This window comes from Pseudopodoces humilis, chromosome 5, assembly GCF_049639895.1.
Source record: "Pseudopodoces humilis isolate 2021_Gansu_Grassland_sample_001 chromosome 5, ASM4963989v1, whole genome shotgun sequence".
NCBI classification, from domain to species: Eukaryota; Metazoa; Chordata; class Aves; order Passeriformes; family Paridae; genus Pseudopodoces; species Pseudopodoces humilis.
The window spans coordinates 1,476,728-1,502,090 of record NC_142204.1 but is presented as its reverse complement, the minus strand read 5'-3'; the positions used below and the strand labels follow the sequence as shown (position 1 = coordinate 1,502,090).

The 25,363-nt window shown below is 41.8% G+C and overlaps 1 protein-coding gene across 12 annotated transcripts in view; it reads right to left on the bottom strand.

The window, feature by feature from the left end:
* Positions 1–25,363, bottom strand: part of CACNA1C (calcium voltage-gated channel subunit alpha1 C) — a 463,574-nt gene that overhangs the window by 187,019 nt on the left and 251,192 nt on the right. For all 12 annotated transcript variants that reach the window (XM_088055720.1, XM_088055723.1, XM_088055730.1 and 9 more), the window contains exon 4: positions 4,716–4,855. In XM_088055720.1, coding sequence (XP_087911846.1) covers positions 4,716–4,855 — 140 coding nt within the window. The remainder of the gene's footprint in view (positions 1–4,715; positions 4,856–25,363) is intronic.

The following is a 25,363-nucleotide window of genomic DNA, read 5'->3' as shown; positions in this document are numbered from 1 at the left end:
CCCAAACAATGTCCTAAATTAGTTCAGAAGGAACAGAAACACAACCAGGAGGGCAGCTCACTCCTCTGGAGATAGAGCCTGCCTTCCCAGACAAGTGCAGCTCCACTGCAGGCTAGGTTGTCTTATTTTTGTGCTCCAGCACTGGTGTGCTAAATGTGCTTTTTGAGGTACCCACAGTCATCTGCTTCTGCACTTCAGGAATAATTTGCAATAATTCCTGCTGCTCCTAATTTAAAAACCTACATTTAAACTTGAATTGCATTACTCCTGCTAATCCTGCTTTAATGAATTTACTCCATGCTTAGTATCTCCCCTGTAGTAATCCTGCTTTTTATTAATGCATTACAACTTCTTATTTCTCTCATTTATTTCACTCTCTTCCCCTTTTGTATTGGGGTCTAGACTGTGCCCAGTGTGGCCTGCTGGATCTCTACTCCACTTTTCAAATTTATAGTACATCTTCTCAATTCTTCTTCTTTGTACTCACCACCTCCCTCATGGGCAGACATCCATGATGTACAGCCACTCAATTAATACTCTTAGTTTTTGCAGCTAATTGTTTTCAGAGACTAAAACAGCAGGATGGATGCTAAACTACTGTTACAAAAGATGAGGCCAGAGCCCTTCTCTCTTATATTTATAGGGGAAATTCTGCTCTTTGATGAAAACCTTTTGGGAAAGTTTTCAGTAGGAGCAAGGTGCAGTTCTTTATCACTAGTGAGTGAGCATGCTCCTAGCACCGGGTGAGAGAACTCTGTGCTGACAGAGAAATCAGAGTTTGGGTGGTACAAAAAAGGCAAAAGGGCTAATCTCTTGTGGCCACTGAAAATCTCACCATTAAACCCTCCCTCCTCCAAAAACCAGGCATCAACCTTATTTCCTTCCACCTACTTTCTGCCAGCCTAAATTCATACCCTATTTTCATCTGAATGTCATACTTCCCCACTGAAGAAGCACAGCTAACATCACTTTGATTTCTGAATTTCACTTGTGACATGACTACACCTTAACTAAATTCATCTGACAGACATGAACTATAAGAGCAGAAAACCAAATTTTATCACAGGTATGTATGGACATGCTCCATGCTTTGTTTGGGGTTTTGTACATTTACCTGTGAAGTAAGAACCCAGCTTCATTGTTTTTTTTTTTTTTCCTTGTATTTTTCTATTTCCCTTTTGACATTTGATATATCAAAAGGGTTTTCACTTTGCTAGATGACCCCAACAGCAGCATGATAAGGCTGTAACCTGCTTTTCATCTCTTCCTCTGTGGGGAGTACACCATGATTTTTATAGCATAAAAGAAGAACTTGTCAAGGGCCTCCAAAATATAGGAAGAAAACAGAGGGCTTGGTATTTCTAAGGCAAAAAATCAGCAGAAAAACATGGCTGAAAAAATCCTCTTAGGTATAAAAAAAAGAGTAAAACACAAAGGTTTTTTTCACAGTGATTTACAGTTCACCTGTGATTTGTGAGTGTGAAAATGTTTGGATCTGCTCTCTAGAATCTCCCCACAGGTCTTCAGAAAGACATAAACTGTGACCACATTTTCCAGCCTGCTCTGACTTCAGATCTCATCCAAATATCTTCACTGCTTACCTTCCCAAGTAAGACTGTAATACTGCCTTTCAAATTACAACACTTTTTTTTCTGGCATTAGTTACAGGTCCTTGGAGAATGGCTGTGCTTGGCAAGCCACAGCCCTGCCAGGAAAGACAGATATTCTTCCATCACAACATTGTCAAGCTGGTCTCCTCTCAGGAGAAATTTCCTAGTATTAAGGGACTTTGCTGTGATAACTGAAAGTTTCAGTGTTTTCCTAAAGAGGAACAGCAAAAATGAGGGAAGTGGGAGACAATTTGCCTAACCATTAGTGTTTGTGGGTGGGGTCTCATGGAGCAGCTTAGGGCTCTGGTCTCTACTATTAATTAATAATGTTTTTGATATTAATGTTTTGATATCAGTTTTCTGACTGATACCCTCACACAGACGTTCTTCAAAGCAGCTGTAGCAAGGTCAGAGGCTGTTTAAGGAGAAACCAAATTCAAGCCCTAAAAGACATAGCTGATGAATAAGCAGGTCTCCCACACTGCAAGAATGATAAGCTGCTACAACTCTGGTCTAAAATGCATTTTTCACCAGAAAAACTGAGTTGTGTTCAGTGCTTCCCTCTGCTGCTGTTGCCAATTCCTTGTTAGAATCACTGCCTCTAAAATCCCTGTGGATACCAGGGGACCTGTCTTCAGAGGGCAGGGGAAAGTATGCAGTAAAAAACCATTTTTTTACAGGAAATGTGACTCCCCTCTAAAATTTATACCTACACATGTCGATTTTCCTCTTACTCTACTGACTGCTTCATTTTAAGGTAAAGGAAGCCAGATGTGCTATTCTCTATTGAAGTTACATGTGGTGAAGTGAGTACAGGTGGATTTGAAAGATCTAAAACCTGCTCTTTTTTTTTGGAAGAAGTGCTTCCCACCTAGCCTGTGTCTTGTAGCAAGGGCAGTCATCACTGAAAATGAAGATGGTTGGTAAGGCAGAGCAAGCACAAATAACAATTACCACAGTTTTTTTGCCCCACACACCAAAAAAATATTTCTGCCCTCTTCCCCAGCCATGTTCAAATCACTCATCTTTCTCCAATAACCCTATTGATAGGCAGAAAAAGGAGCCACAAGGACATGTTTTTATCAGCACTTGCTTTCTTCCTCCTTCCTCTCTCTCTTCAAAATTTATTTTAAACCTTTTCCATGGGGTTTCCTTCCTGGAAAAATATTCAAATACGCCAAAGTTTAAACAGAATGTCACTGAGGGATTTCAGACAGCCCCTAGGAAAAGAAGACAGGGCAGGGGAGGAACGGATGCCACCAAGAAGATTTTGCAGAGGGGCTGTGGTGAGGAAAAGCAGCGCACCAGCCTAGGCTGTGGTTCTGTGCAAGTGAGTTTAAACAGATAAACATCAAAGGAACCCATCTGGCCTTGAAGTGGAATCTGTCACTTGAGATTGTTACTATTTAACAGAGACCTTGGGGTCTTGGCCATGTTTATTATACTCATGTAATCCTTCCCCAGTTCCATTTTTTTGTTCCCCATCTGGTGACTAAGAGCTGCTGGAGGCAAAAGCAGAGAGAAGAGCTGAGAGCTGCAGCTTCTGTCATTGGCAAGGGAATTAATTTCAGCCTGAATATCATCTTGCTGATTAACTGCCCTAGTAGGAAAATTGAAAAGGATTGTACTTAAACTAGATATAATGCTGCTCTGTTATTTCTGGAGTCCTGCTCTCTCACATCCAATGGAAAAAGAGGAGGTGATGTTTCCTCTCTTTAAAATGCCTCCTTCTCAGAAAAATGAAAAGGCAATAATCACATTCACAGGAGTTTTGTTCTTCAACCTTTCTTCAGCTTAGGCAGCAACTTCACAGGTGAGGTATCTGCCTTCAAAGGCAGAACCAACAATGGAATTGGACATCAGTACCAGGGGAGGGGGATTTTCCAGTGTTCAGCTACTGATATGCTATGGGACCCTCTGCCAGTGGGCAGGAAAAAAGGAGAAGCACAATGGGTAAGGAGAAGCTTTATGCCCACGTGGAGGCAGAGAGGTCTTGAGACTAAGAACAGGTTTCAGCCTGTTCTCCCTCCCCCCCCACTGGGAATTCTCCTTCCACCCACTCTTATCCATGGTGATGGGAGGTGGGAGGTATTGGGAAGCACACGGCAGTTTGCTGATTAAATATTTTGGGGCCACCACAAAAGTGCTCAGGAAGGTGGATTGGTTTGGGGCAGAAGTTGTGAGGGGGTTTTGATGACTAGGAGTGTCCCTTTTGATGCTTTCCCTAGGAGCTGATGCAGGGTTTCCTTGGCAAGGAGGTGAAAAGACTACAAGTTTTTGTGGGCGATGAAACTCTCTAACAATGGAGTGGTGGGAGGATGGGAACAATTATTCAGGCAAAGAAATACTTGTTCCCTTTGTATTTAGAGGCAGTTTATCCTTCACCTCTTCCCTTCAACAACCACAGTTCCAATTCCTTGCTTATCTCTAACCCTTAGGTAGAAAAAGCAGAAGGTGTATTATTTTGCTTTTATTCAAATAAATTAAATGCCAAACTTGAAAAACACAGAGAGGAATAAGAGAATTAGAAAGGTTGCAGCTCAAAGTGGCAATTTGATCTACAATAGTAAAACTAGTCATTAAAAAGGTTAAAAGATTAAAAGGGTCAAAATTAAAAGTGTTGAAATCACCAGCTGAGCAGTGCAATTGAACCGAGGAACTTATTTTTGTTTGTAAGTAGGAAAACCTGGGATTTAAATTTTTCTTCCATCTTTCAGAATGAGAAACATCAGCAAAAGTTCACAAGATGGCAGAATTTATCTGCCATCAAACTTTTAATCTTAATTAAGGGATTACCTAGATATTATTTCTTAATATTCATACAGATTGGATACAAATGGATTTTCTTGCAGTTAAACACATTTGGGAAGTTGACTTTATCCAACAGCTTTGGACTGCTTTCTCTTTTTACCCCTGGTTCCCACAGGGCAGTTTAATTTCCCTGTCATGCAAGCCATTCAAACATTGTTTGTCAGAGGAGCAGGATGGACAGCAAGGTCTGATGTCACCCATATGTAATAAAGCATTTCCCCACCCTCATGCCCCCAAAGGCTGCCAGTATCCCCCCGTGGACAGAGCCTTGGAAAACAAACTGTTGGTACTCACCCTACTACCACAATTATAAAATCTAGTAAATTCCAGCCATTGCGGAGGTAAGCGTTGGGGTGAAAGAGAAGTCCGTATGCTATTACTTTTAAAAATGCTTCCACTGTAAAAATTATGAGAAAGAGATATTCCACTCGTTCCTGGGGAAGACAAGAGAACAAGAGAGACACTGGTTAGTGTGAGTGACAATTCACAGGTCAGGATACTTGCTTTGGCCCTAGTCCACCCCTCCAGCTCATAATCCAAATTTGATCCTCACACGGGGCACCACTTGTTGTTTGATGAGAATTTTTGACCACTACTACTTGTTGCTGGTGGTTTTTGTCTCCTTCAGGGCTGTGTTCCCTGGGATAGCTCCTCAGAAGGGAGTTTTTCTAATCTCAGTTCTGTTTCAGAAAGGATTCTCCAAAGGCTTGTTAGCTTCTTGTTTCTTGTGTTTATTAATATATTATCGAAAGACTTGGCAGGTCTTCCCCAGACCTTTTTGCTCAAGTTCAACTCACCATAGCTTTGGTTCTCAGCTCAAAAGGCACAAAATGGCCCCAAAATATGCAGCTCTTTTATCTTTATACTCATTTTTACCCAATTAACAATAGACACGTAAATTATTTTTCTTAGTGACCCAATGACCCAGCACCTGTGTGCTGCACTGTGACACTTTTTATCCAATCACCTACTGCTACCCAAAAACCTCTGGAAGAAGAAGATGATGAAGAAAGAAGAAGGAAAAGAGACAACACTCTAAATCCTCCATCTTGTCTTCTGTTTTCTAAACTAGTTTAACTTTTTCACCCAGTGACTTACGAAAACTCTCTAATTTGCACTCACACTTTCAGCTTTTCTATCTAACTTCAACAGTTGTTTTCATGTAACACCATGAAAACATGCCCATAAATTTCATGTTCTATGAAATTCAGTGTTCTCCTGGATGCCAGAGCCAGGTATCAGAGATGAGGGCACACACTCTGTGTCTCAGACTCCAACAACTGATTGCCACCAGGGTTCTCCTGCTCTCAGATTGCTGCCCACAGGGCTTTGCTCCTCAGCCTTGCATGGCCTGCAGTCACTCCAGAAGTACGAGTGGCAGGAAATTTTAGCTAGAATCTGAAATTCTCTGCCCTTGCCTTGGCAGGGACTGACCCCCCAAACAGGCTTGTGCAAAGCAGGAGGGGAGAGGCACTCCCCAGCCCCCAGGGCAAATATTGTCCAGTGCCAAGGATGAACTGCACCCAGTCCTTTTCTGCCTCTGGAGAGGAAACGCTGCTGCGCGCAATACTGCGGAGAGAGATGGGGAAAATCAAGAGGAGCCCACATGAGACTGATGTGTATGTCAAACTGAGCCTTCTTTGGGATTCCCTTTTCTGTTGCTGGGGAATAAGTAGGCTGAATATTGGTGGTAAGTGATTCACAGATCAGGCTGACTAACGCTGGAGGCTTTTAGTCATTCTGTCAGAATCGCACATATCCCTGCGAAACACAGGCTGCAATTAAGCATATCCAAACAAAGGCACTTCCAGCTACGGCACAGCCTGATTTAGGACAAGAAAGCAGGATTTTGGAGTCAGTACACAGGCTCACCATCTCTCATCCTCGGGGCTTTTAGCCCCAGTGTGGAATAAGGACAGCAGTATTGCGGGAATGGTAGGGATCTCCACCTAAGTAGGAGGGAAACTGCAGCATTAGGTAATCACTACACAAGTGCTGCGTGGCAAGCTGAGTGGGAGATAAGTACATGAAAACTAGATGACAGCAAAAGGAGACCAAGTCCCTACAAGGTTAAACTGCAAAGTTACTAAAAGTTCACACTGAAGAAATAAAATCCAAGATAAATACAAATTAAAACGTTGTAGGCATTCCTGTCATATCTTAAATGATGTCCAGCACAGCAGTCAGACAGGTCACTATTTTTCTTTTCAGCTCCAAATTGTAACTTCCCTGTTCCTCTGTCCAGCTGAATGCATGTATGACATTTTCATATTTATACAGCAATATAAAATGAGCAGGATTACAAAAAAAATTAATTCCATCATTTGACAGCTGCCCATTCAAACATCCTCCATTCAGCTCCAGGTAATTAACAACTCACTAGAAGCCTGCAGATTAAAAAAAAAAAAAAAAGCAATTGCCAGTTGAACTGCATGTTTACATTAAGGTGATATTTCAGATGGAAAAACTCCATCTGACAGTGGCAGGCACATGTTTGCACTTTAAAATATTGCTGGCTTCCCCTCAGACAATGCTTTCCCAATGCCTGCAGTATCCCCCAGTGCTTAGTACAAGGAATACCTAAAAAAAGAAAAAGTGTCATTCTGCAGTTATCTGATCCAGCAGCGAAGCTTTTGAGCACACCCACAGCAGAGGATTTGTCTGTCGTTGTCCCAGATGGAGACACAGCAGCACACAAGGATTTCCCTTCCCTTGAGCTCAGAAAAGGAAATAACAGCACACAATACTATGTTCCCAGCTCTACAGATAGTAAGTGCTTGCAACCAGGAGTCCAGCCAGGGGCTTGGGCATGGGAAGGAGCTCCCTGATGGCCTGGAAGGGACTGACATCTTCTGCTTCCACTACAGCTGAGAACTGAATGAGTACTGAATCACAAATCACAGCCACGATCCATCTCCATGCACACACTTGGAGAAAAGGACCAGCTATGGCAAAATCTCTCAAACAAAACCCAGAAGAAATGAAAAATTATGCTGTGATGGGAAATCCACGTGGTCTTCCCAGCTGCCCTGCCCCTTTGTGCTGCCACAGGGCTCTATCAGCATGGCAGCAAGCCCACACAGACAGCTCTGTCCCATGGAGCAGTGCCCCATGTCTGAAAGGATGAGGAAAAACCTGTGTAGAGATGGAAGAAAGATGAAAATGGGGGGGAAGGACCTGCCCTGAACTGAGGATGGGAGCAGGGAGTGCTGTGTCTGAGAGGGACATGGCCTGGCTGGTGTCAAATGAACACCTCTGAGGATGGAAACAAGGATTTCTCTTCTGGCAGCTCAACCCAATAATTAGTCTTGCCCACTCTCTGTCTCAAGCAGGGGCTTTGCACAGCTGTGGGCAAGTTCTTTTCCCCTCCCACAAAAAAGGGCCAAACTACTCCTCATCCTGCCTTTGAGGCTGCCCTGCCCTCTCAGTTCATCTCCCTCTATAAACACACACAGGCTCATGACTAAAACCTCTTTTAGCTGGGGTGGTAGAAGGGGATGTGGAGGAGCCCAGCCGCTCATTCCAGCTCCAGGTACCTTTAGAAGCAGGTGGGCAGAGCAGGTGGAGTGGAAAGCCTGAGGCTGATCCCCTGCCCAGCAATTTAACAGCAAACACAGACACTGGCCCCCAGGGACAAACGCTGCTGCCAGCTCTGTCTGGCTTTGTGCTGCACAGCCACAGTTCCTGCCTTTCCACTCCACGAATTTCATTGAAATACCTGCACTAATGCCAGCAAAAGAAGTCCATTTTCCATACCTTGGAAAATTCTGGAACAACCAACTTCTTATTTTTATTTTTAATTACTATTTTAAAAATATTTAGCTCTTCACAGAGCAGACAATATATCAGCAACTAACACGTTCCATTTGGCTGGGTTTGGGAGCCTCACACCTTTTCTGTCTCTAAAGATGCCTGTGGGACTACAGACACTTTTTGTTCTTGTAATAAATGGTGCTTGTTGAACCATGTTAGGGGAGTAACAATATGCCAAAGTATTGCTCACACATGCATGTATATACACCTATACACTGATATATATATATATATATATACAACTACAAGCTGTTTGAATAAATTCCTTACAGTTCTTCAGCTAAGGTGGAAAGATCCATAAAAAATAAAATTCTGTAAAAGCTTCTGAAATTAACATAAGACACAGAATGTTGAGCAGAGAATAGATTTTATGATCCTCTGCACTTAAATTAATGATTTCAGGGTCTAAAACTGAAGGAAATGTACTGCTGAGATTAAACAGTGCAGCTGCTCTAAGACCATTTCAGAAAGCTACCCCTGCTCAGACTCAAGAAGAATTTGAAAAGCCTACTAAATAACTTGTGTCCTCTTTTCTTCCTTTACTATAAAACTAAAGAGCCTTTATGAGCAGAGCATAACTCAGTAATGACATAGCACAACTGAGCTCCCCAGAATGCGGATTGCAGTCCCAGTTCTGATGCCACCTTGCCCAGTGAGGGCAGAAATGTGACTCAGCCACTCCCTGCCTCAGGTTAGAAGTGACAGGACCTTCTCTCACCCTCAGCAGCCACAGGATGATGAATTTGGCACCTGCACTTCTGCTGGCTCGTGTGAAGCTTTGCTCTCACAGGTGAGGTGGCCCAGTGTTCCAATCTCCCAAGGGACACAACACTGCAAAGCATCCATCATCCCAGCTCCTCTGAGAAGCCAATTTGGTACAATTTTAGAAGAAGGCAAGCTAGACAAATATTGGCATTTCTCTCTGAGAGAGTTCCCTGCTGGCAGGGAGGGAGGGAGCTGAGCACTGCCTTTGTGGGACTGAAAGGAGATAGCAACAGCACTGCCCCTTGAAACACTAATCCAAACCACAGCATCAAAAGAGAGGGAGCTTTGGAGCTGCAAGAAAGAAGGAACAGGAATGTTTTATTTGTCTCAGAAATGGGAGCTATGGTCATGTGGCTGAGGAACATGAAGCAGGCTGCAGAATTACAAAGCAGGAGCTTCCTCCTTGGACAATAGGGGCATAAATGTTTAGAAAACCAAAGGAAAAACACCAACAAAATATGACTGGTAGAAGAGGAAGGATAAAAGTGTTAGAAAGTGGAACAGTCTCTGGATCACACATGTTCTGGGGCTGGCTGTGCCTCTGCTTGACTTTGTTTTGGGGTTTTTTTGTAGATACAGGACATGAGCATCAGCTACCCTAGCTGATAGATTAGCCAGCACTAACACTGCCAAGAAGCAACCTGTACATCATCTTACTCATAACAAAGAAACAAATATTAGCTTGCTGTTAAGGCTCTGAGATAGATCACCAAAAGAGGATTCTGTATTATGTATGAAACCCCTCTAATCCCATGTGTCTTCCAAAGAAGTCACAGGTTTGGTTTTGTTTATAATTTTTGAATTGTAACTAATGTCATCTTGGGTTCATAAAAGGAGCCAGGAAAAAGGAAATCCGAGGAAATTACTCTAGGGTGCCATAAGGCTTTTCTCCTGTCAGAAAGTGAGTAGAACAGTGCTGCTTCTGAGAAATGGTCATCAGAATGATTCACTATATCTTGATCCCAGCTCTCTAAATTCCATCCATCCATCCATCCATCCATCCATCCATCCATCCATCCATCTGCACTGCTTGGTTATAACGTTTTCTTTGCAAGAAAGATTAAATCACAATTAACCACAAATCTTGCATTTCCTATGCAGTAGTCGAAAGAGCTTACAGTCTAAAATTTGGCCACCAAATGTTTTCTCAGACTTTGCTGTGTCTCTCTCTCCTTGCCCTCTGATCAGCTTGTTACAAACCATGTTTCAAAAGCTACAGCTTGTATGTTTGAAGCAGTGAGTCACAAGTGCTGTTAGAACCTTTACAGGGATGCCCGTCTGACCTCAGTCACATCTGAGCCTGCATTATTATTCCCTAAAGCTTCCTTGAACATAAGAGAATACATCTCTTCAGTAATGCAAATACCCAGTTATCCAAGGAAAACAGCAGTATTTAAAAGGGCCTCTGTCCTATAGGATGTTTTGGCAGTGCTTATGGAAATAGTCTCCAAAAGAGAGGAATCAGAGTGGAAGCACTCAGACCTTCCCCCAGCAGGGAAAACAATCTTTTCTGATGGTCAGTAAGGAGATTGAACTGCAGGGCTGGGAAAAACAGCCCAGAGACTCCAGGTGCCATGGTTCTTGGATTAGAGGTTATCATCACATCTGGGATATGGATATCCTTGCTGTGTGAATATGCTAACATGAGTAACTGTGACCTCCTGTGAGGAAGAGCCACGTGTGTGCACTTGGAGGATCAATTCAATAAAGGAGCTGTTATTACAGGTTGGTTGACAATGAGTTTTTTCTGAGTATACTTTCTTTTACTCAAGAGACCTTTTCAGCTAAGTATGCATGAAACAAGCACATGAGGGAATAAAACTTAAAGGACAGAACATGTTTGGGGTTTTTTTCTTTTTCAATTTCTCCTTAAAAATACTGTCACTGCAGAAACAAGTGGTCATATCCATTTGATAGAGAGAAAAGGATGATGTCATATTGCTCAACATAACTCCACTAGCTGCTATTTCTAAACCACAGCATCCCTTCCACACATTCCCCAAAGAGAATATCCCCAAAATTGGAGCAGAAGAACACTATCTGATTTTACCTGACAAAACAAGCCCAAAGAGGAAAGTGGGTGACTAAACTGAAGATTAACCCACCATTACAGTAAACAGAAGTCAGAAGAGCTTCTGAAAAGTTTGATTTCCGAATATGATCAGCACTGCCTTCTCTCCACTCCAGCCAAAGACAGTGTCAGGCTTTCAAATGAGCAGAGTTAAATTCATACCAAGCACTGCAGAAATCCCAGCTTTTAATTAACCCCTGGTAAATGGGGGGATTTGCTCACGTTCATCTGCTTTAAAGGTGTCCAACACGAGAATAAATGAAAGACAGAATTCTCACTAATCTGAAAGAAGCAATTATAAAACAGGAATATAGTGCAAGCCAGCCTTTGGTACTTTATGATAATTCACAACATGCCCACGATGTATTTAAAGAACTTCCCCTGGAATGAATAGAAGAGAGAACATAAATAGTTTTAAATTATTACAGGCCTCATACACATGCCCTATATTCAGGGGTTCCTTGGCAAATCAATGACATCTTCATGCATAACTCTTTTGCAGAATTTAGTCTATCAGGCCCTTGTTTTTCTTGGAGCACTTTGGCAAGGATCAGGTTGAATTTATTTATGGGTTTAGTGGAAGTATGCTGTGTGCCAGAGTCCAGTTGTAAGGCAGAGCCAAGGTAGATGTGGGTTGTCCTGGATTAGGGCAAATTTGGGAGGAAACTTCCAAAGGGGTCCCTCTAGAAAGCAGATTCAAGTGGCCCCTCACCCAACTGATTTAAGATTTCCTTGGAGGAAAGTGGAAAAAACTGTTTATTTAACAAGCAAAGTATTCTCAAGCATAAAGAAATGGTGGCTGGGGATACAAACTTCCAAAAGTCACCCCAGGACAGGGGTCAGTCCCCTTGAACAAACACACTTTCCCTTCCAGTCAGCCACGTGCTCATGCTCACTCAAACCAGAGCACAGATGGTGAATGCCACTGCTGTTCTGATTTATCATCATTTCACCTACATTTTTCACTGACAGAGGGTGGGGAAAACAAGCCCCAAGTACACAGAATAATGTAATTATTGGGAGTCCTACATTTCAAATAACATTTGGATAGCAATACAATAGCAATATTGTTTTAAAACCTTTATACTAGAGAAGGTTCTGAACTGCTTGATTAATTTTGAAGACAGTCCTGCTTGGAGATAGAATTTGAACTATACAACCTACAAAAGTCCCTATTCAAGCGATACTTTTTTTTTTTCTGAGGCTCCATATACATGTTTTATAACTCTCAATGTGCCTCTAGTCCTCAGAGTAATCTAACAAATGTAATATTTTCTTTCCATTGTACATCAATACTTCCCAGGGGGATGCCTCATTCTTCATAACAGAGATGGTCAGGCAAGCACCTTTCTGAACACACATAAAGGATTATGCACCCATTCAAACTTAAAACTTGAGCTCTGGTGCCAGTTAGACCATGTCTAACACTTATATTTCTTTACTGTCTTTGTCTAGCTATAGCAGAAACCTCTTGAGTGTTATTGCTCAAGATTAATTATTTTTGTTTTTTACTGAAATAGAACAATAGGATCCTGTCTGTGTATGAGTAGAATCCAGAGAATATGTTCCTTATGGGTTCAGATTTCCTTTGGCATGACCAAGAATTGAAGTCATACAAACAGGCCATGAGCAAATATTCCAAACTGAACAGCTCTGAAGAGCCAAGGAAGGTTGTATCCTAATTTTTTTTTTTTTTTTTTGTTTTGGTCCACTACTCTGATTAAACTGAAATGAACTGTCACTTTATATTTTGATCAGACCAATAAAAGATTACCCTTCTAAGAGGAAGCAAAATCAGGGAAGGCAGCATAAGGTTTATGACTGAGAGAGCCTCATTTAGGATCTCTGGATAGAAATTAAAAGGTGTCAAGGTGTTGTTACCATGCCTAGGAATTAAATTCACCCCTAGAAGAAGCTTTTACTGTTTCCTTTGCACACTTTTGGGGCAGTGAGGCAGCCCAGTGTCTTCTCCCAAGGTTAACACAGCCATTAGAGACATCCCATCTACCAACCACTGATCAAGACCAGGGCACCAGAAACATCTGTTTAAATCAGAGCAGCCCCAGTACAACAGCTGTATCTAATAGATCATCACAAGGCATATGTGTCTCATCCAGCTCCCAAAATGACTCAAATTAATGAGAAATTGGCTACCCACCATGTTCAGGTGCCTGCACTCAATCACATACACAATGGAATACACAAGTCCAGCAGCCATAAACCATTTCAGTGCTCCATTAATTTTTAAAATCATTATTAATCTTAAAAAAAAATCACGCTAGTGTTAAATATTGAGTGTTTTGTTGCCAGGCAGGACTCTGTCTGTGTGTTTGTGTGTGTTTATCTCCACTTAAGGAGGGATTCTAGAGAACTAGCTAATTAAATAATGATTCATTAGGACACTTTCTGAAAGGTCTTCTCCACAGTGAATCAGTTTTCACTTCAGTACATCATTTTTCAATGAGTCCCTAAAATTCTTAGTGGTAGGCACAAAGCTTGCCAGAGGTGAAACCCAACCACCTGACTGCTAAAAAGAAGTCACCCTGCCCCCATGAGATTTATTAAATTCCAATTAATTACACAATTTAATGCAATTTCCTGATTTAACTGGTTGCAATCAGCTTTGTGTCAACTACTGTTGGTCTGCCTCATAAACTTAGGCTTGCCACATGAACGGTGAGAAACTTTTGTGGTTGTATTCAATCATCTTTCCGAAAAGATGACAAAAATTTGGCTCCAAAATGAAGGACTGAATTCCCAACAGAGCTCAACACAGGAATAGCGAGTTCCTTTGAAAATACACCCATAATGAGACTTTCTATGTGCCAAGGATTTTTTCTAATCCCCCCCATGGATAAGAGGTGTGGAAGAATTATATTACATACCCTTAACTTGAAGAAGAATAATTTCTTGCAGAAAGTTGCGTTTTGTTTTGGTTTTTTTAATGTGTTTGTTTTGTTTGTTGGTTTGGTTGTTTTGGTTTTTTCTTTCTCCTTGTTGTTGGGTTTTTTGTTTGTTTGTTTTGGGGTTTTTTTGGGGTTTGTTTTGTTCTGGTTTTGTAGGTTTTTTGTTTGTTTGTTTGATTTGGTTTTTGTTTGTTTTTGCCTTTAAAAAAATCTCTGGTCCTACAAAGTTTTGAATAATTCTAGTGCACACCAGGTTAGACTAAAATAGAGTCTTAATCAGGGAGACTTTTGCTACTAATTTTATCTGTAGGCTGAATTGCCCATTTCTTTGTCTTTACAGCTTCTTGGATAACGGTAGAAAATGCTAAACTTTCCCTGACTGCCTTGCAAGGGGAACCCAGACTGGCCCAGCCGTGTGCTGAGCTGGCAGAAGGGCTGGTGCTGCCTCTCCTTCAGGAGCCCTTGACTCAGAGCACGTTTCCAGAGGGGAGCAGCAGCCGGAGGAAGGAGGATTTGGGCAGCTCTCCTGGGAGGAGATCTCAGCAAACGCAGGCTCCTCAATAAACCATGGCCACGCCCAGTGCTGTTATAGCCTCGGTGGGTCACTTTCAACCACTGAGCTGAGAGCTAGAGCCCTGCAGAAATCTGTCCCGGACTTCTGTGTTAGCAGATTTTCTCTGGCTGACCACCCAGAACACCTCACCAAATCCCACTTTTGAAACATCTCTGTCAAATGCGTTTTAATGCCATCACTCTCGCGCATTTTGGGATGCACTAATTTATGTTTTTAATCTACTACAATTCTTTTATAATTGTTTGTGCAGTGATGCCTGACAGGGAATGCTTTACAAATAAATCGAATTTATGACTATTTATAACCTCTCCCTCTTGAAATTTCTCAGCAAATAAATTGGTCCCACAGCTCAGTCTTCTAGGGTTGGGGTTTCTCTGAACACATTCACACAAAAACACAGCGTGCACTCATGAAAGGAGGATGAGAAAGGGACAGAGAGACAGAGTGTGTACGTGTGTGCCACCTTTTCTTTCCATGAGCAACTTCAGGGCATATTTAACATTCTGTTCGCAGTGCTCAGGGCAGACAGGAAAAACACAACTGAAGGGGATGAAAAATGGAAAGTCCTTGCAGCTTCTCCATCTCAGGCTCCATCCTTCCTTTCATGGGACAAAGGTTTTCATGTTTTGTTTACTACCTCGAGTAAGTTTCTCTTCGGTTTCTTGCTGCTTGAGCAGACAGGACGCATGAAATGAGGCAGATAAAAGGACCTCTGACAACCAGCACATAAAACCCATTTTATTTCCTTAATGGAAGGCTAATTGGTAATTAAAAACATGACTGTGACCTGTGCAGTACCCAGAGAATAGAAATTGATTTCATTTTAAACAGATAAAGCTCACAGGGCTGCAGCTCTGCAGAGTAGCAAGACTTTCTGGGCAAGCAGAAGTGAAAGAAGTGTTTTAGTTTTTTGCTAATTTGGGCAAACAAAAAAAAACCCCAAAGAACTTTGCCAGCTCTTCAGCTGACTCCCAAGAGCCATTCTGCTGATCCTCACTGCAGTTGCTCCTGATGTTGAGACAGACCCAGGGACAAAACGCTGGAAAATGGAATTCAGATTCTTACCCGGTCTCCCCCAGTCAAACCAAGGCAGGAATTTTCATTCCTTGCAAGACAGGTGTGTGTTTCATCCTCCTAGGTGTGAAAGAGAAGCTGATGCCCTTTCCTGATGCCCCCAAGTTCCACCCAGCCAGGCTGGGGGACCCTCAGCCTGCAGGACCCTCCTCAGCCTCACAGAGCTCATGGCTGCAGGGTGATGCGAGGTCTCAACAGAAAAAAGTATTTGGATTTGCCTCAAACAAGCCAAACACACAGATCTGGAATGTTAAAACATTTTTTTTGTTCAATAAAAATGTTTAAATCTGAAGCTCTGCTATTTCTGCACTGGAACTCGCTGAGAATTTCCCTTCACAGGCAAGGGGGGGTTATTGCATTTAGAATGCTTCCAACTTTTCCTCCTAATATTCAACAAAACCAAGTTTTGAAATACTGGGATTTTTCAGACAATACCTAGATTTCCACCAGCCTGACTGGCAAACCAGCAGGAACGAGAACTGGAAAAAAAAAACAAAACAGAGGAACAGCTATGAAATGGGTTAATACATGCTCATGCATTGAATTCATTAAAAACAAGGAAGAACGATTTGTAATTAAGTTCAGACACTAACAAGGAAGGAAGATTGAATCCATGCCATTTTTTTGCAATTGAAAACTCTGTAAATAACTATGGTGAGCACTCATTATCATGCCAGAAGAGAGAGAGGCCTCCTGTGTACCTGTATTTTCTTTTACTATGTAAAAGAATGTAGTGTATTTTCTTTTACTAGAAAAATGTAATATATTTTCTTTTACTTTTACATAGAAAATGTATTTTCTTTTACTATGATAAAGCCTTAAGCCAATATTTATTCTCATGCAGATAAAATTAAAAAAAAGAAAAAAATTAGAGTCTGGACAATGAGAGGTCAAGAATCTTATTAATATCCTATAATGTCCTTTAATTAAACTCAGCTTGATTAGCTTCTGGCTGGTTTGCAAAAGGGTGAATTCTTCCTATATTCCCTGGCTGCAGGAGTACCTCTGTCTCCTGCAAGCACTGCAGGCTGTGGGATCTCTGTCTAAGGGGAAAATTAGATTTCAACTGGCCTGTCTAAAATAAAAATAAAAAAAGAAAAAATGAGATCTAAATCCCACCCACAACCAGAGTTCTCTTTTATCATTTAAGTCAAATTCTTACGACACCCATCTTTCAAGGGGGGCCAATCCTGGTGAAAACATCTCTAAGAACTCAGATTTCCTCCACGTCAGAGGCTGCAAACATCCTGCCAAATGGACTTGAATTTCAAAGATTTTGTGTTCACTTGATGAAAATAAGATGTTACACTGTGTTTTCACTCCCTCTGCTCCCAAGGCTCCCTTTCTCTTCAATCACCCTCAGGCTTGGAGCAAACAGGATTCATATTGATCTGTCTGAAAATTATTTTTAATGCTATTAATGCTATAGGCTGCTGTAATGGATGTCTTCCAAGTTTTTTATTCTGACTAGTTGCTCTGACTGATCTGCAACACACTAAACCCATCACTTGCCTTGCTGCTGGCCAAGACCCAGAAAAAGAAAAGATTAAAAAACACAAATTTGACAAACATGATGAAATTTCTCATGAAACAAAGCCCTGATTTTGGAGAAATGGTTTTAAATTAAGTCTTTATATGGGCATTATTCCCACCAACTTCTAGAAGGTCTGTGCAAACAAGAACTGAGAAAAACAGAGGACAGTAAACTTTGCCCTAGTAACACCAAAAATATTCTACACTAACACAAAATCAGATTGCACAGACTTGGGGGATTTAAGCATTTTCTTTTAGTTGTCTACAAACTGTGCTAAGGCAGTGCTGTGCTAATATTTGAGTTCAGTGGGGGAACTAATTAAAAACTATAATTAAATTAAATAAGCCACTATTATTTATGAAACAGTGAAAAGGGTGTTAAAAGAACAAACACAGACATGGAAAAAATAATTTTGATATTGCTCCTTCATTCTGCTTCATCTGCCTTCACTACTGTTGGTAACACACAGATGGAAGGAGAACCAGTTCTGCAGGTAATAAGCATTGCTCAGTTTATCCTTATCCTTTCCCAGACTGCAAGAACAAACACAGCAACCTAAAACTCATTCCCAGAATATTTTATGAATGAAAAAGGAGCAGATGATTCAATTTTCACAAACGCTTTTGTGGTTTGCTGAAGTCTTCTCATTTCACTCAATTGGTCTAAACTGAAATTTTCCAAAATAATTTCTTCTCTCCTAAAAAATTCTTCCTGATAGGACCCATCAGGATTCATGAAGATGTAGAAAAATATTCACAGGCCAGCATGCAACAAGGACATGTCTTAATTCCCTGAGCATGACTCCACAAGCCACTTTCCACAACTTCTATACCGAACAAATCCATCACTTGCACGTCCTCTGTTTCACTCTCCTATGCTGTCTCACCCTGCTTTATTTCAAACCCAATTTGTTTTCACAAGGAGATAAAAAAGAAACATAAGCAATGAGGACTATGAAACCACTGGCCTATGGCAAATGCCATAAAATAAAATTAAATAATTAAGGGAAATTCTTTAATTTTAATTAGCTTCCCTTCTGCAATCATTCCCTTCATGAGAAGTTCAATTACCAAGAGCCAGTGCTGTTAGATTCACTGCACTATATTACAGTTGGCTGGGCTGTTACACAGGAATGGGAACTGACAGCAAAATCTCTTGTACAGCTTGCCAGATATGAAACTAATGGGGCTGAATTATCCCACAAGTCTTCTGGAGCTGCCTGAAAGGATGAGATTGCCAGAGTGAAAGGATAAGTCCCATCATCTAAGTTCTTTAGATCTTCAGAGAAGGCTGCAGGGGTTATCTAGCCAGTCACATACTGAATGTGACTCAATGTCATGCTATTGTAAAAGGAAAAACAGAAGCAAATGCCACTCTAGGATGTGTAAACAAACCTACGAGCCACAAGAAAAACTCCTTCTGCTCCACACAGCAGGGGTGAAAGCTTGGCTGAAACTCTGTGAGTGAAAGGATGCATGGATGGACTGGGGATGACCCAAGAGAGATCAACAGGAATCTCCTGAAGTGTACAAAAATTACCTGAGAGGAGCAGCTGCGGTGAGACCATCCAGCACAGAGGAGGTAAGAACAAGACAAGGCTCTAGACTGCTGCAGAGAGGTGGTGAATAATTCATTTGCCTGCTTGCACTTTGGATGTGGCAGGAAGCAATGGATTCACACTGGCACAAAGAAGGTTCAGGATGGACATTAAGGAAACCTTTCCTTGGGATGGCAGGATTGGTGAGAGGGATGTGACAGAGCACATTGGCTGGGAAGTTAACAGATTTTAAATCCCTAGAGATTAAATTCTCCTGTGGGCTAGGATGACTAAATGACCTGCCAGGGTATCTTCTAGCCCAAACTTTTGTATTCCTGAGGCTCTAATAGATGTCCATGACCCTAAGATCCAGATTTGTCTCTTCAGGGAGGCAGCTGTCTGTTGGGTCTGGACAGAAAGACTCCAGGGGACAGTCCTCCTCTATTCAGGAGTGAAAAGCCTTTCAAAATGTTTCTGACACCTATGCAGCTAATGCAGATGGAGGTAAGAAATCTATTAGTCATTTGGGATTTCAAGGAATGCCTCCGTGTGTCATCATTTGAAAAAGGAGCTCAATATCTCTCTTGGGGGAAACAGAATTCAGGCTTCTCCCCAGGGCTCTGAAATGCCTTTGCAATTGTGCTGGGATGGAGTAAGTTTTTCTGTTCTTGTGTTGCAGTTTTGGGGTTTTCAAAGATTACCCTGCAGAGCCCAAGTTAAGAGGGAGGATTTTCCCCTCCCTGAAAGGACTCTCAAGCACCATCATTCTGACTGATTCTCACCCAGGCTGGTGATTTTTATCACAGGAGTTTCTCTTCCTCAACCCATCTGGTTCTGAAGGGCATTCAGAACACGACCTTGTGAATGTTTAGTCTTCTTTTGATCTCTTTTGCCTTGGGCCCACAGAGCCCCTGCAGCAGAAATCTATGAGATTTGCTGAGCATATTTGTAATTAATCCTGGACTTAGAGAAACGTGGGGATTAGTGCACTGCTGAACTCCTTATGTCTCTGGAACAATGCTGGAGTTTCCTTGTTACAAGCAGCAGAGAAAGAGTCAGAATTTGGCTTAGGCCACTGAACCTCCTGATTTCCATAGATCAGAGAAGTCTTCAAAGCAGCAATACTACCAGCTTGAATAACTGCAGTCTCCTTCATCCAAAGGTTGTAATAAGGCTCCACAGACAGTAATGAATGAATTAAAATATAAATCACACCCCATGGGCAAAAGAGAAACTGCCTCTATTTAACAACTGGGAAAATTGAGAAATACATAGGATGAAGGTATTTGAAGGTTTGAGGTCTTCCAGTTTGTAAGTACCCATTTTAGGACAATGACAGCTTGATTTTACTCCCTTTTTTTTCTTTTTTTTCAGAGACACCAAGTGGTTTGTTGACTAATTGGAGTGATGATGCCTCTAGGGATAGAAGCTTGGCACAGTGACTTGACTGATTTAACCAGCTAACAAGCTAATAGCAATTTACAGAAGACAAACCTCTGACAAGCATGAAAAGACCTTGTCTAAATGTTTAGAAATCTTTGATTAATTCCTGGTGGATGAAAACTGAGATGCTGCTGGCTCTGCCCCTCTTTGTTGCTTAGGCTCCACCTCCTGCCTCATGTTTCTGCCATCTTTCTAACCTTTTGTCTCCTTTGGTGCTTTGTTTTGCACTCCACTTTTCTTTTTGTGCACAGGATTTCCAGAGGTTCAGCTGAAAGGGCAGGCATGTGGATCTCCACCTCCAAAACTAAAGCTGTTCAAAGCTGAGAGACAAATTTGGAAATTGGACCTACTTGATTACCACCTCATGAGAAAATCAGGAGAGGGATGGTGGAATCCTGGGGGGATACTTTGCTATTCCACATCACAGATCTACTGCACTATGTTGGGGAGGAGCCAAAGAAACTTCTTTATCCAGAAGGATGTTTTATTTTTGGCTCACTTTTGCAAATTAAGACATAGTGCCCTAGGAACACACCCATTATTTGGTGACATTTGACATCAAAATGATACCAGGACCTCATAAATGCGATGCCAGTGGAGACCAGAAGCACCAAAATTCTGTCTCAGCAGGAAATTGTCTGAACAAGAAGTTACCAAACCCAGTTCAGCAGCCTTTAGTCACAACATGCTTACAGGGAGGGTGTGGTATATCACACATATATCACACGTATATCACACCTATATCACACATATACAGATGTGTGTGATGGATTCATTGCATTGCAGCTGGTAGGAACTTCCATTTGCTGAAAGCTCAGTTTTAGCTGATCAAGTCACAGCTGACTGGGGTTGGCTGGGGTACAGAGGGTGCCTTGCACAGTGGAGAGGGAATTGCAATAATTGTCTGCACGACACAATTCTCCTGATCTCCATAAACCCTGACTTGCACCAGCTGAAGTTGAGTTGTGCACCAACCTGCTGCTCCTCCTACCTGTTGCCACCCTTTCTGTTCTCTGCAGAACCAAAACTTCCCTCACAAATTTGTGACTCAGTTTGAGTAAAGCAGAACTGGCCAGGGTGAACTCCCCAGGACTGCGACAGAGAAACGCAGAAGGCCTCTGCTCTTTAAAACACAAAATAAAAAACAATCATCTGAAAAGATGGTGCACCCAGTGAGTGCACAACAAGGGGTACATGTCTAGGTGTCTCTTGTAAAACAGGCACAGTACAGCTCAGTGAAACAGCATTCCTCCTCTAAGGCAACCAAGAGAATTCATGCCGTGGGTAGACTGATGAAAATGGAGATTCCAGATCAAATTCTGAACAGGTCATGAGTAAAAAGAGAGAATATTGACTTGCTACTGACAGCAAGCTTTCTTCCCTCCTGTAAACTCACCACACTCCGTAGAAATCCCTGCTGGTACACTTTGGGTAAGGCTGGGGCTGCTCTAGGGCATTGCAGTGAGAGCAAGGAAGCTCTTCCCAAGGACAGAGATTTAATAGTCAGAAAGACTGGTGGAACCCCAGAAGGAGGGATGTGGACTGGTGGAGGCCCAGAAGGAGGGATGTGGACTGGTGGAACCCCAGAAGGAGGGATGTGGAATGGTGGAGGCCCAGAAGGAGGGATGTGGACTGGTGAAGCCTCAGAAGGAGGGATGTGGACTGGTGGAACCCCAGAAGGAGGGATGTGGACTGGTGGAACCCCAGAAGGAGGGATGTGGACTGGTGGAACCCCAGAAGGAGGGATGTGGACTGGTGGAACCCCAGAAGGAGGGATGTGGACTGGTGGAACCCCAGAAGGAGGGATGTGGACTGGTGGAACCCTAGAAGGAGGGATGTGGACTGGTGGAGGCCCAGAAGGAGGGATGGGGTGCTGTTCCAGCCCCAACTGTGCCCACAATACCCTTCCCTTCACCAGGACTCCTACTCTGTGCTCTCCAAAGAGGAGCTTTACAGTCCTCTGAAATAATTGTTCTGGGTCTGTGTTTTACCAGGCAGTAAGTTCTGAGAGAAATACTGCAGCTTTAGCAGTTATTCTTAACTGCTGAATATGCTGGTGTTTAGGTAAAAAAGAACCCAAGAATAACAGGTACTATTAATTTCTGATCTTCACTCTTTGAAATTTAGGCCATTTAGGAGGAAAAAAGGAAGTGCTGTCATCTATGCAAGCCTATGAGCATCAATATATTTTCATGGATACATTTCTCTTTTATCTAGCCTCTGAGTTTTCCTACCTCTGAACAAGACTGAAAATGCACTGCATCATCTGTATTGCTCTGGAACCCAAAATCCCAAGTCTCCTTAGGAAACTTTCCTTTCAGAACAATTTAATATGATGTGATATTAACGTCCCAACAGTTTCTCATCCATGAATTAGAAGTGTCTCTCTCTGTTTTGATTAATTTATGCTGGATAAATAAGGTCTACCTAGATTAGAGAAATTCCCATGTTCTGCACTTTTTATTTGACTGGTGGGGCTTGCTTTAATTTGTACCCTGAGCTCTTCAGTGGCTTTGCCTCATTTAAAATCTGTATCTCTGCTCAGCATGCCTGCATTCCTGTGGACAGTTGCTTAATCCCTCTGTATACTCCCAATGTGCCTGCAAGGAACACACAGAGCATTCCCAGATCTTTAAATGGAGGCAACATAAAAATCTCCTTTCTTTTATTAATGGAAAAGAATTTCTGTACTATTAAAAAAAAAAAAAAAGAAGAAAAAAATCAACCAAACCCCCTCTTTCTTGATTTTTTTCCCCTTTTTCCTGCTTTACTCAATTATAGCTGATTAACTGCCATGACATATGAGTCATACAGGATCTAGGACACAGGATGTGTTCAGAGTTGCTTAATCATGTTCTAATATCTAACATGTACACTTGTTTACTAGGTGAGAGAGTTGTGCATGATATTTGTGTTAACTTGGGATGTTAAAACTAGGATGGCGAGAGAATGATAAACAAAAATGATACAGGCAAATAAAGAGGGAGAAAGAAAAGATAAACCAAAGCACAATGAGAAACAGACTTCCAGGGCATGGGAAGAAAGGATTCACATTCCATTTTTTATTTTATTTTATTTTTTTTTTTGTTGGGCCACTTGTAGTTCTTCTCTCAATTATATCAATTTAAGCTCAAGGTACCTTTCTTTTCATGGTGAATGTCTGGTTTTACCCTAAAAGCAGCCAACCTTTCCACACCTCAAATTTTCCTCATAAGTACCTAACTCCCAAATGCCCCTAAAACTCCTTCAGTATGAGAGGAAAGCCATCTGTGCACCAAATAATTACTTTTGCTTTATTTTGAAGTGTTGACATCTGCCTCTAATCACTTAAAGAAAGGAAAAGGACATCCTATATCCAAAAACCAATTTTTTTTCTCCTCTCCCTCTCTCATTACAGCACTCAGCTCTCAGCCAGCACATCAGACAGCTTTCAAAAGAGCACACAGAGGGAAGCCAAGCTGTCTCTAGGTGAAGCAGAGGATCACAGCATTGTGTTCAGTGTTGGGCCAAGAATGGTGGGGAAAGCAATTTAGAGGATTCCCCTCTAAAGAGTGACTATCCTTTTTTTTTTAGGGGTAAAAACAATAACTAAATAAGATTACTTGGCTGTGAAGCTTACCCAGGAATAATAAAGCTATGTGGACAAAATGGAAGATGGGAACAGAAATAAGACCTGCTCAATATAAGCAAGGGTATTTGAACCCAAAATGCTTAAGAAAGGCAAGGAATATGCAAAATAAAATAAAAAATTCTATTTGGCCAGCTTCTCCTGGAGGCACTTGACAGCTGAACGTGGTTTTGAAGGGTCTGAAGGCAGTTGACCACAGGGACTGAGTCAGGGCAGCTTTGCAGGAGAGAGGACAATGGCATTCTGCAGCACACTCAGGACAAATGCCTATTTTAGGGAGATGGTTTGGTGTCTCCAGGGATCCTCATTGTGGATACAAGACAACATGGAGCACTGCAGCAAGCACAGTCACAGAAATAGAGCTTAACTTGGAAACTGTTTTACAAATTAATTGCTTGTTACTTCGACTCTCCTTTGTTTTTCTTCCTCACACTTGATGGCTTTTGTCTCTTGTCCTCCTACCTGTGACTTCTCCCATTTTCATCCCACTTTATCACCCTATTTAGATACTTTTTATTTTAACTTCTGTCACACTTTGTCAGAGCTCCCAAGCTCCTGATAAAACACTGCAAGCACCCTATAGTAACAATGTTTTTAATCCCTAAGCTATTTTTTTTTGTTAATGGAAGTTTACCAGAAAAAATGTCTTGCTTGGAAGTCAGCAGAAGCTGAGGCATGAGAAATCCAAGCAAGACAGCACCTGAACCTGTTTCTTGCTGGGTGCTCTGATCAATTCTGCAGGGATCCCTCATGTCCAGTCCCTTTCCCTAGGCTTCATTTCTATTTTTCCTCCTTTTTTACCCTTAGCCACTCAGCAGTTTTCTTGTTAAGTAGCCTCTTAATTCCCAAGTGTTGGTCCAGACCTTTGGAGGCAAGAGATGCTAAACTTCTAACCTGTATTATGGTGAAAATGACTCCCTAGCAATTCCCAGAAAACCCCAAAATCCCACAGCCACATTCTCTTTGCTTTTGTTACTCCTGCAAAGGGCACAGCAGTCAATTAGAGCCAGCATTTTAAAAGACACACATCCAAATTCTGGGCTCCCTGTCTGTATCAAAGCCTCTGCCAACATTTCCTGAGCTAATTCAGCACTGCATTTCACAGAAAAGGATAGAGAGTTGAAGGACAAAGTCTTTCCCAGCTAAGCAAGGAGCTTTGGACTTGGTAGATGCAATTGCTCTGATCAATTCTGCAGGGATGCCTCATGTCCAGTCCCTTTCCCCAGGCTTCATTTCTGTTTTTCCTCTCTTTTTACCCTTAGCCAGTCAGCAGTTTTCTTGTTAAGTAGCCTCTGAACAAAAGTTCCCCTTCCAGCAGCACAAACATCTCAGTGACACGGCAGGAAAGCTAAAACACAGAGCTATTAAGATATCACTTCAATTTATTGCCCAATTTAAGTTATCAAGGCCCCAACACTGCACACAGTTCTCTCTGAAAACGGAATCTGAAGGGCACAAAACTCATACCTCAGCTCTGCAATGCTTGTTCAGAAATGTTACCACTTTATTACATCACAAGTGATCGTAAAAACAGCATCTCCAATACCAAAATACAAAAGAGCCTTACAAAAACTGTTTAGGTTTAGAGGAAAGAAAG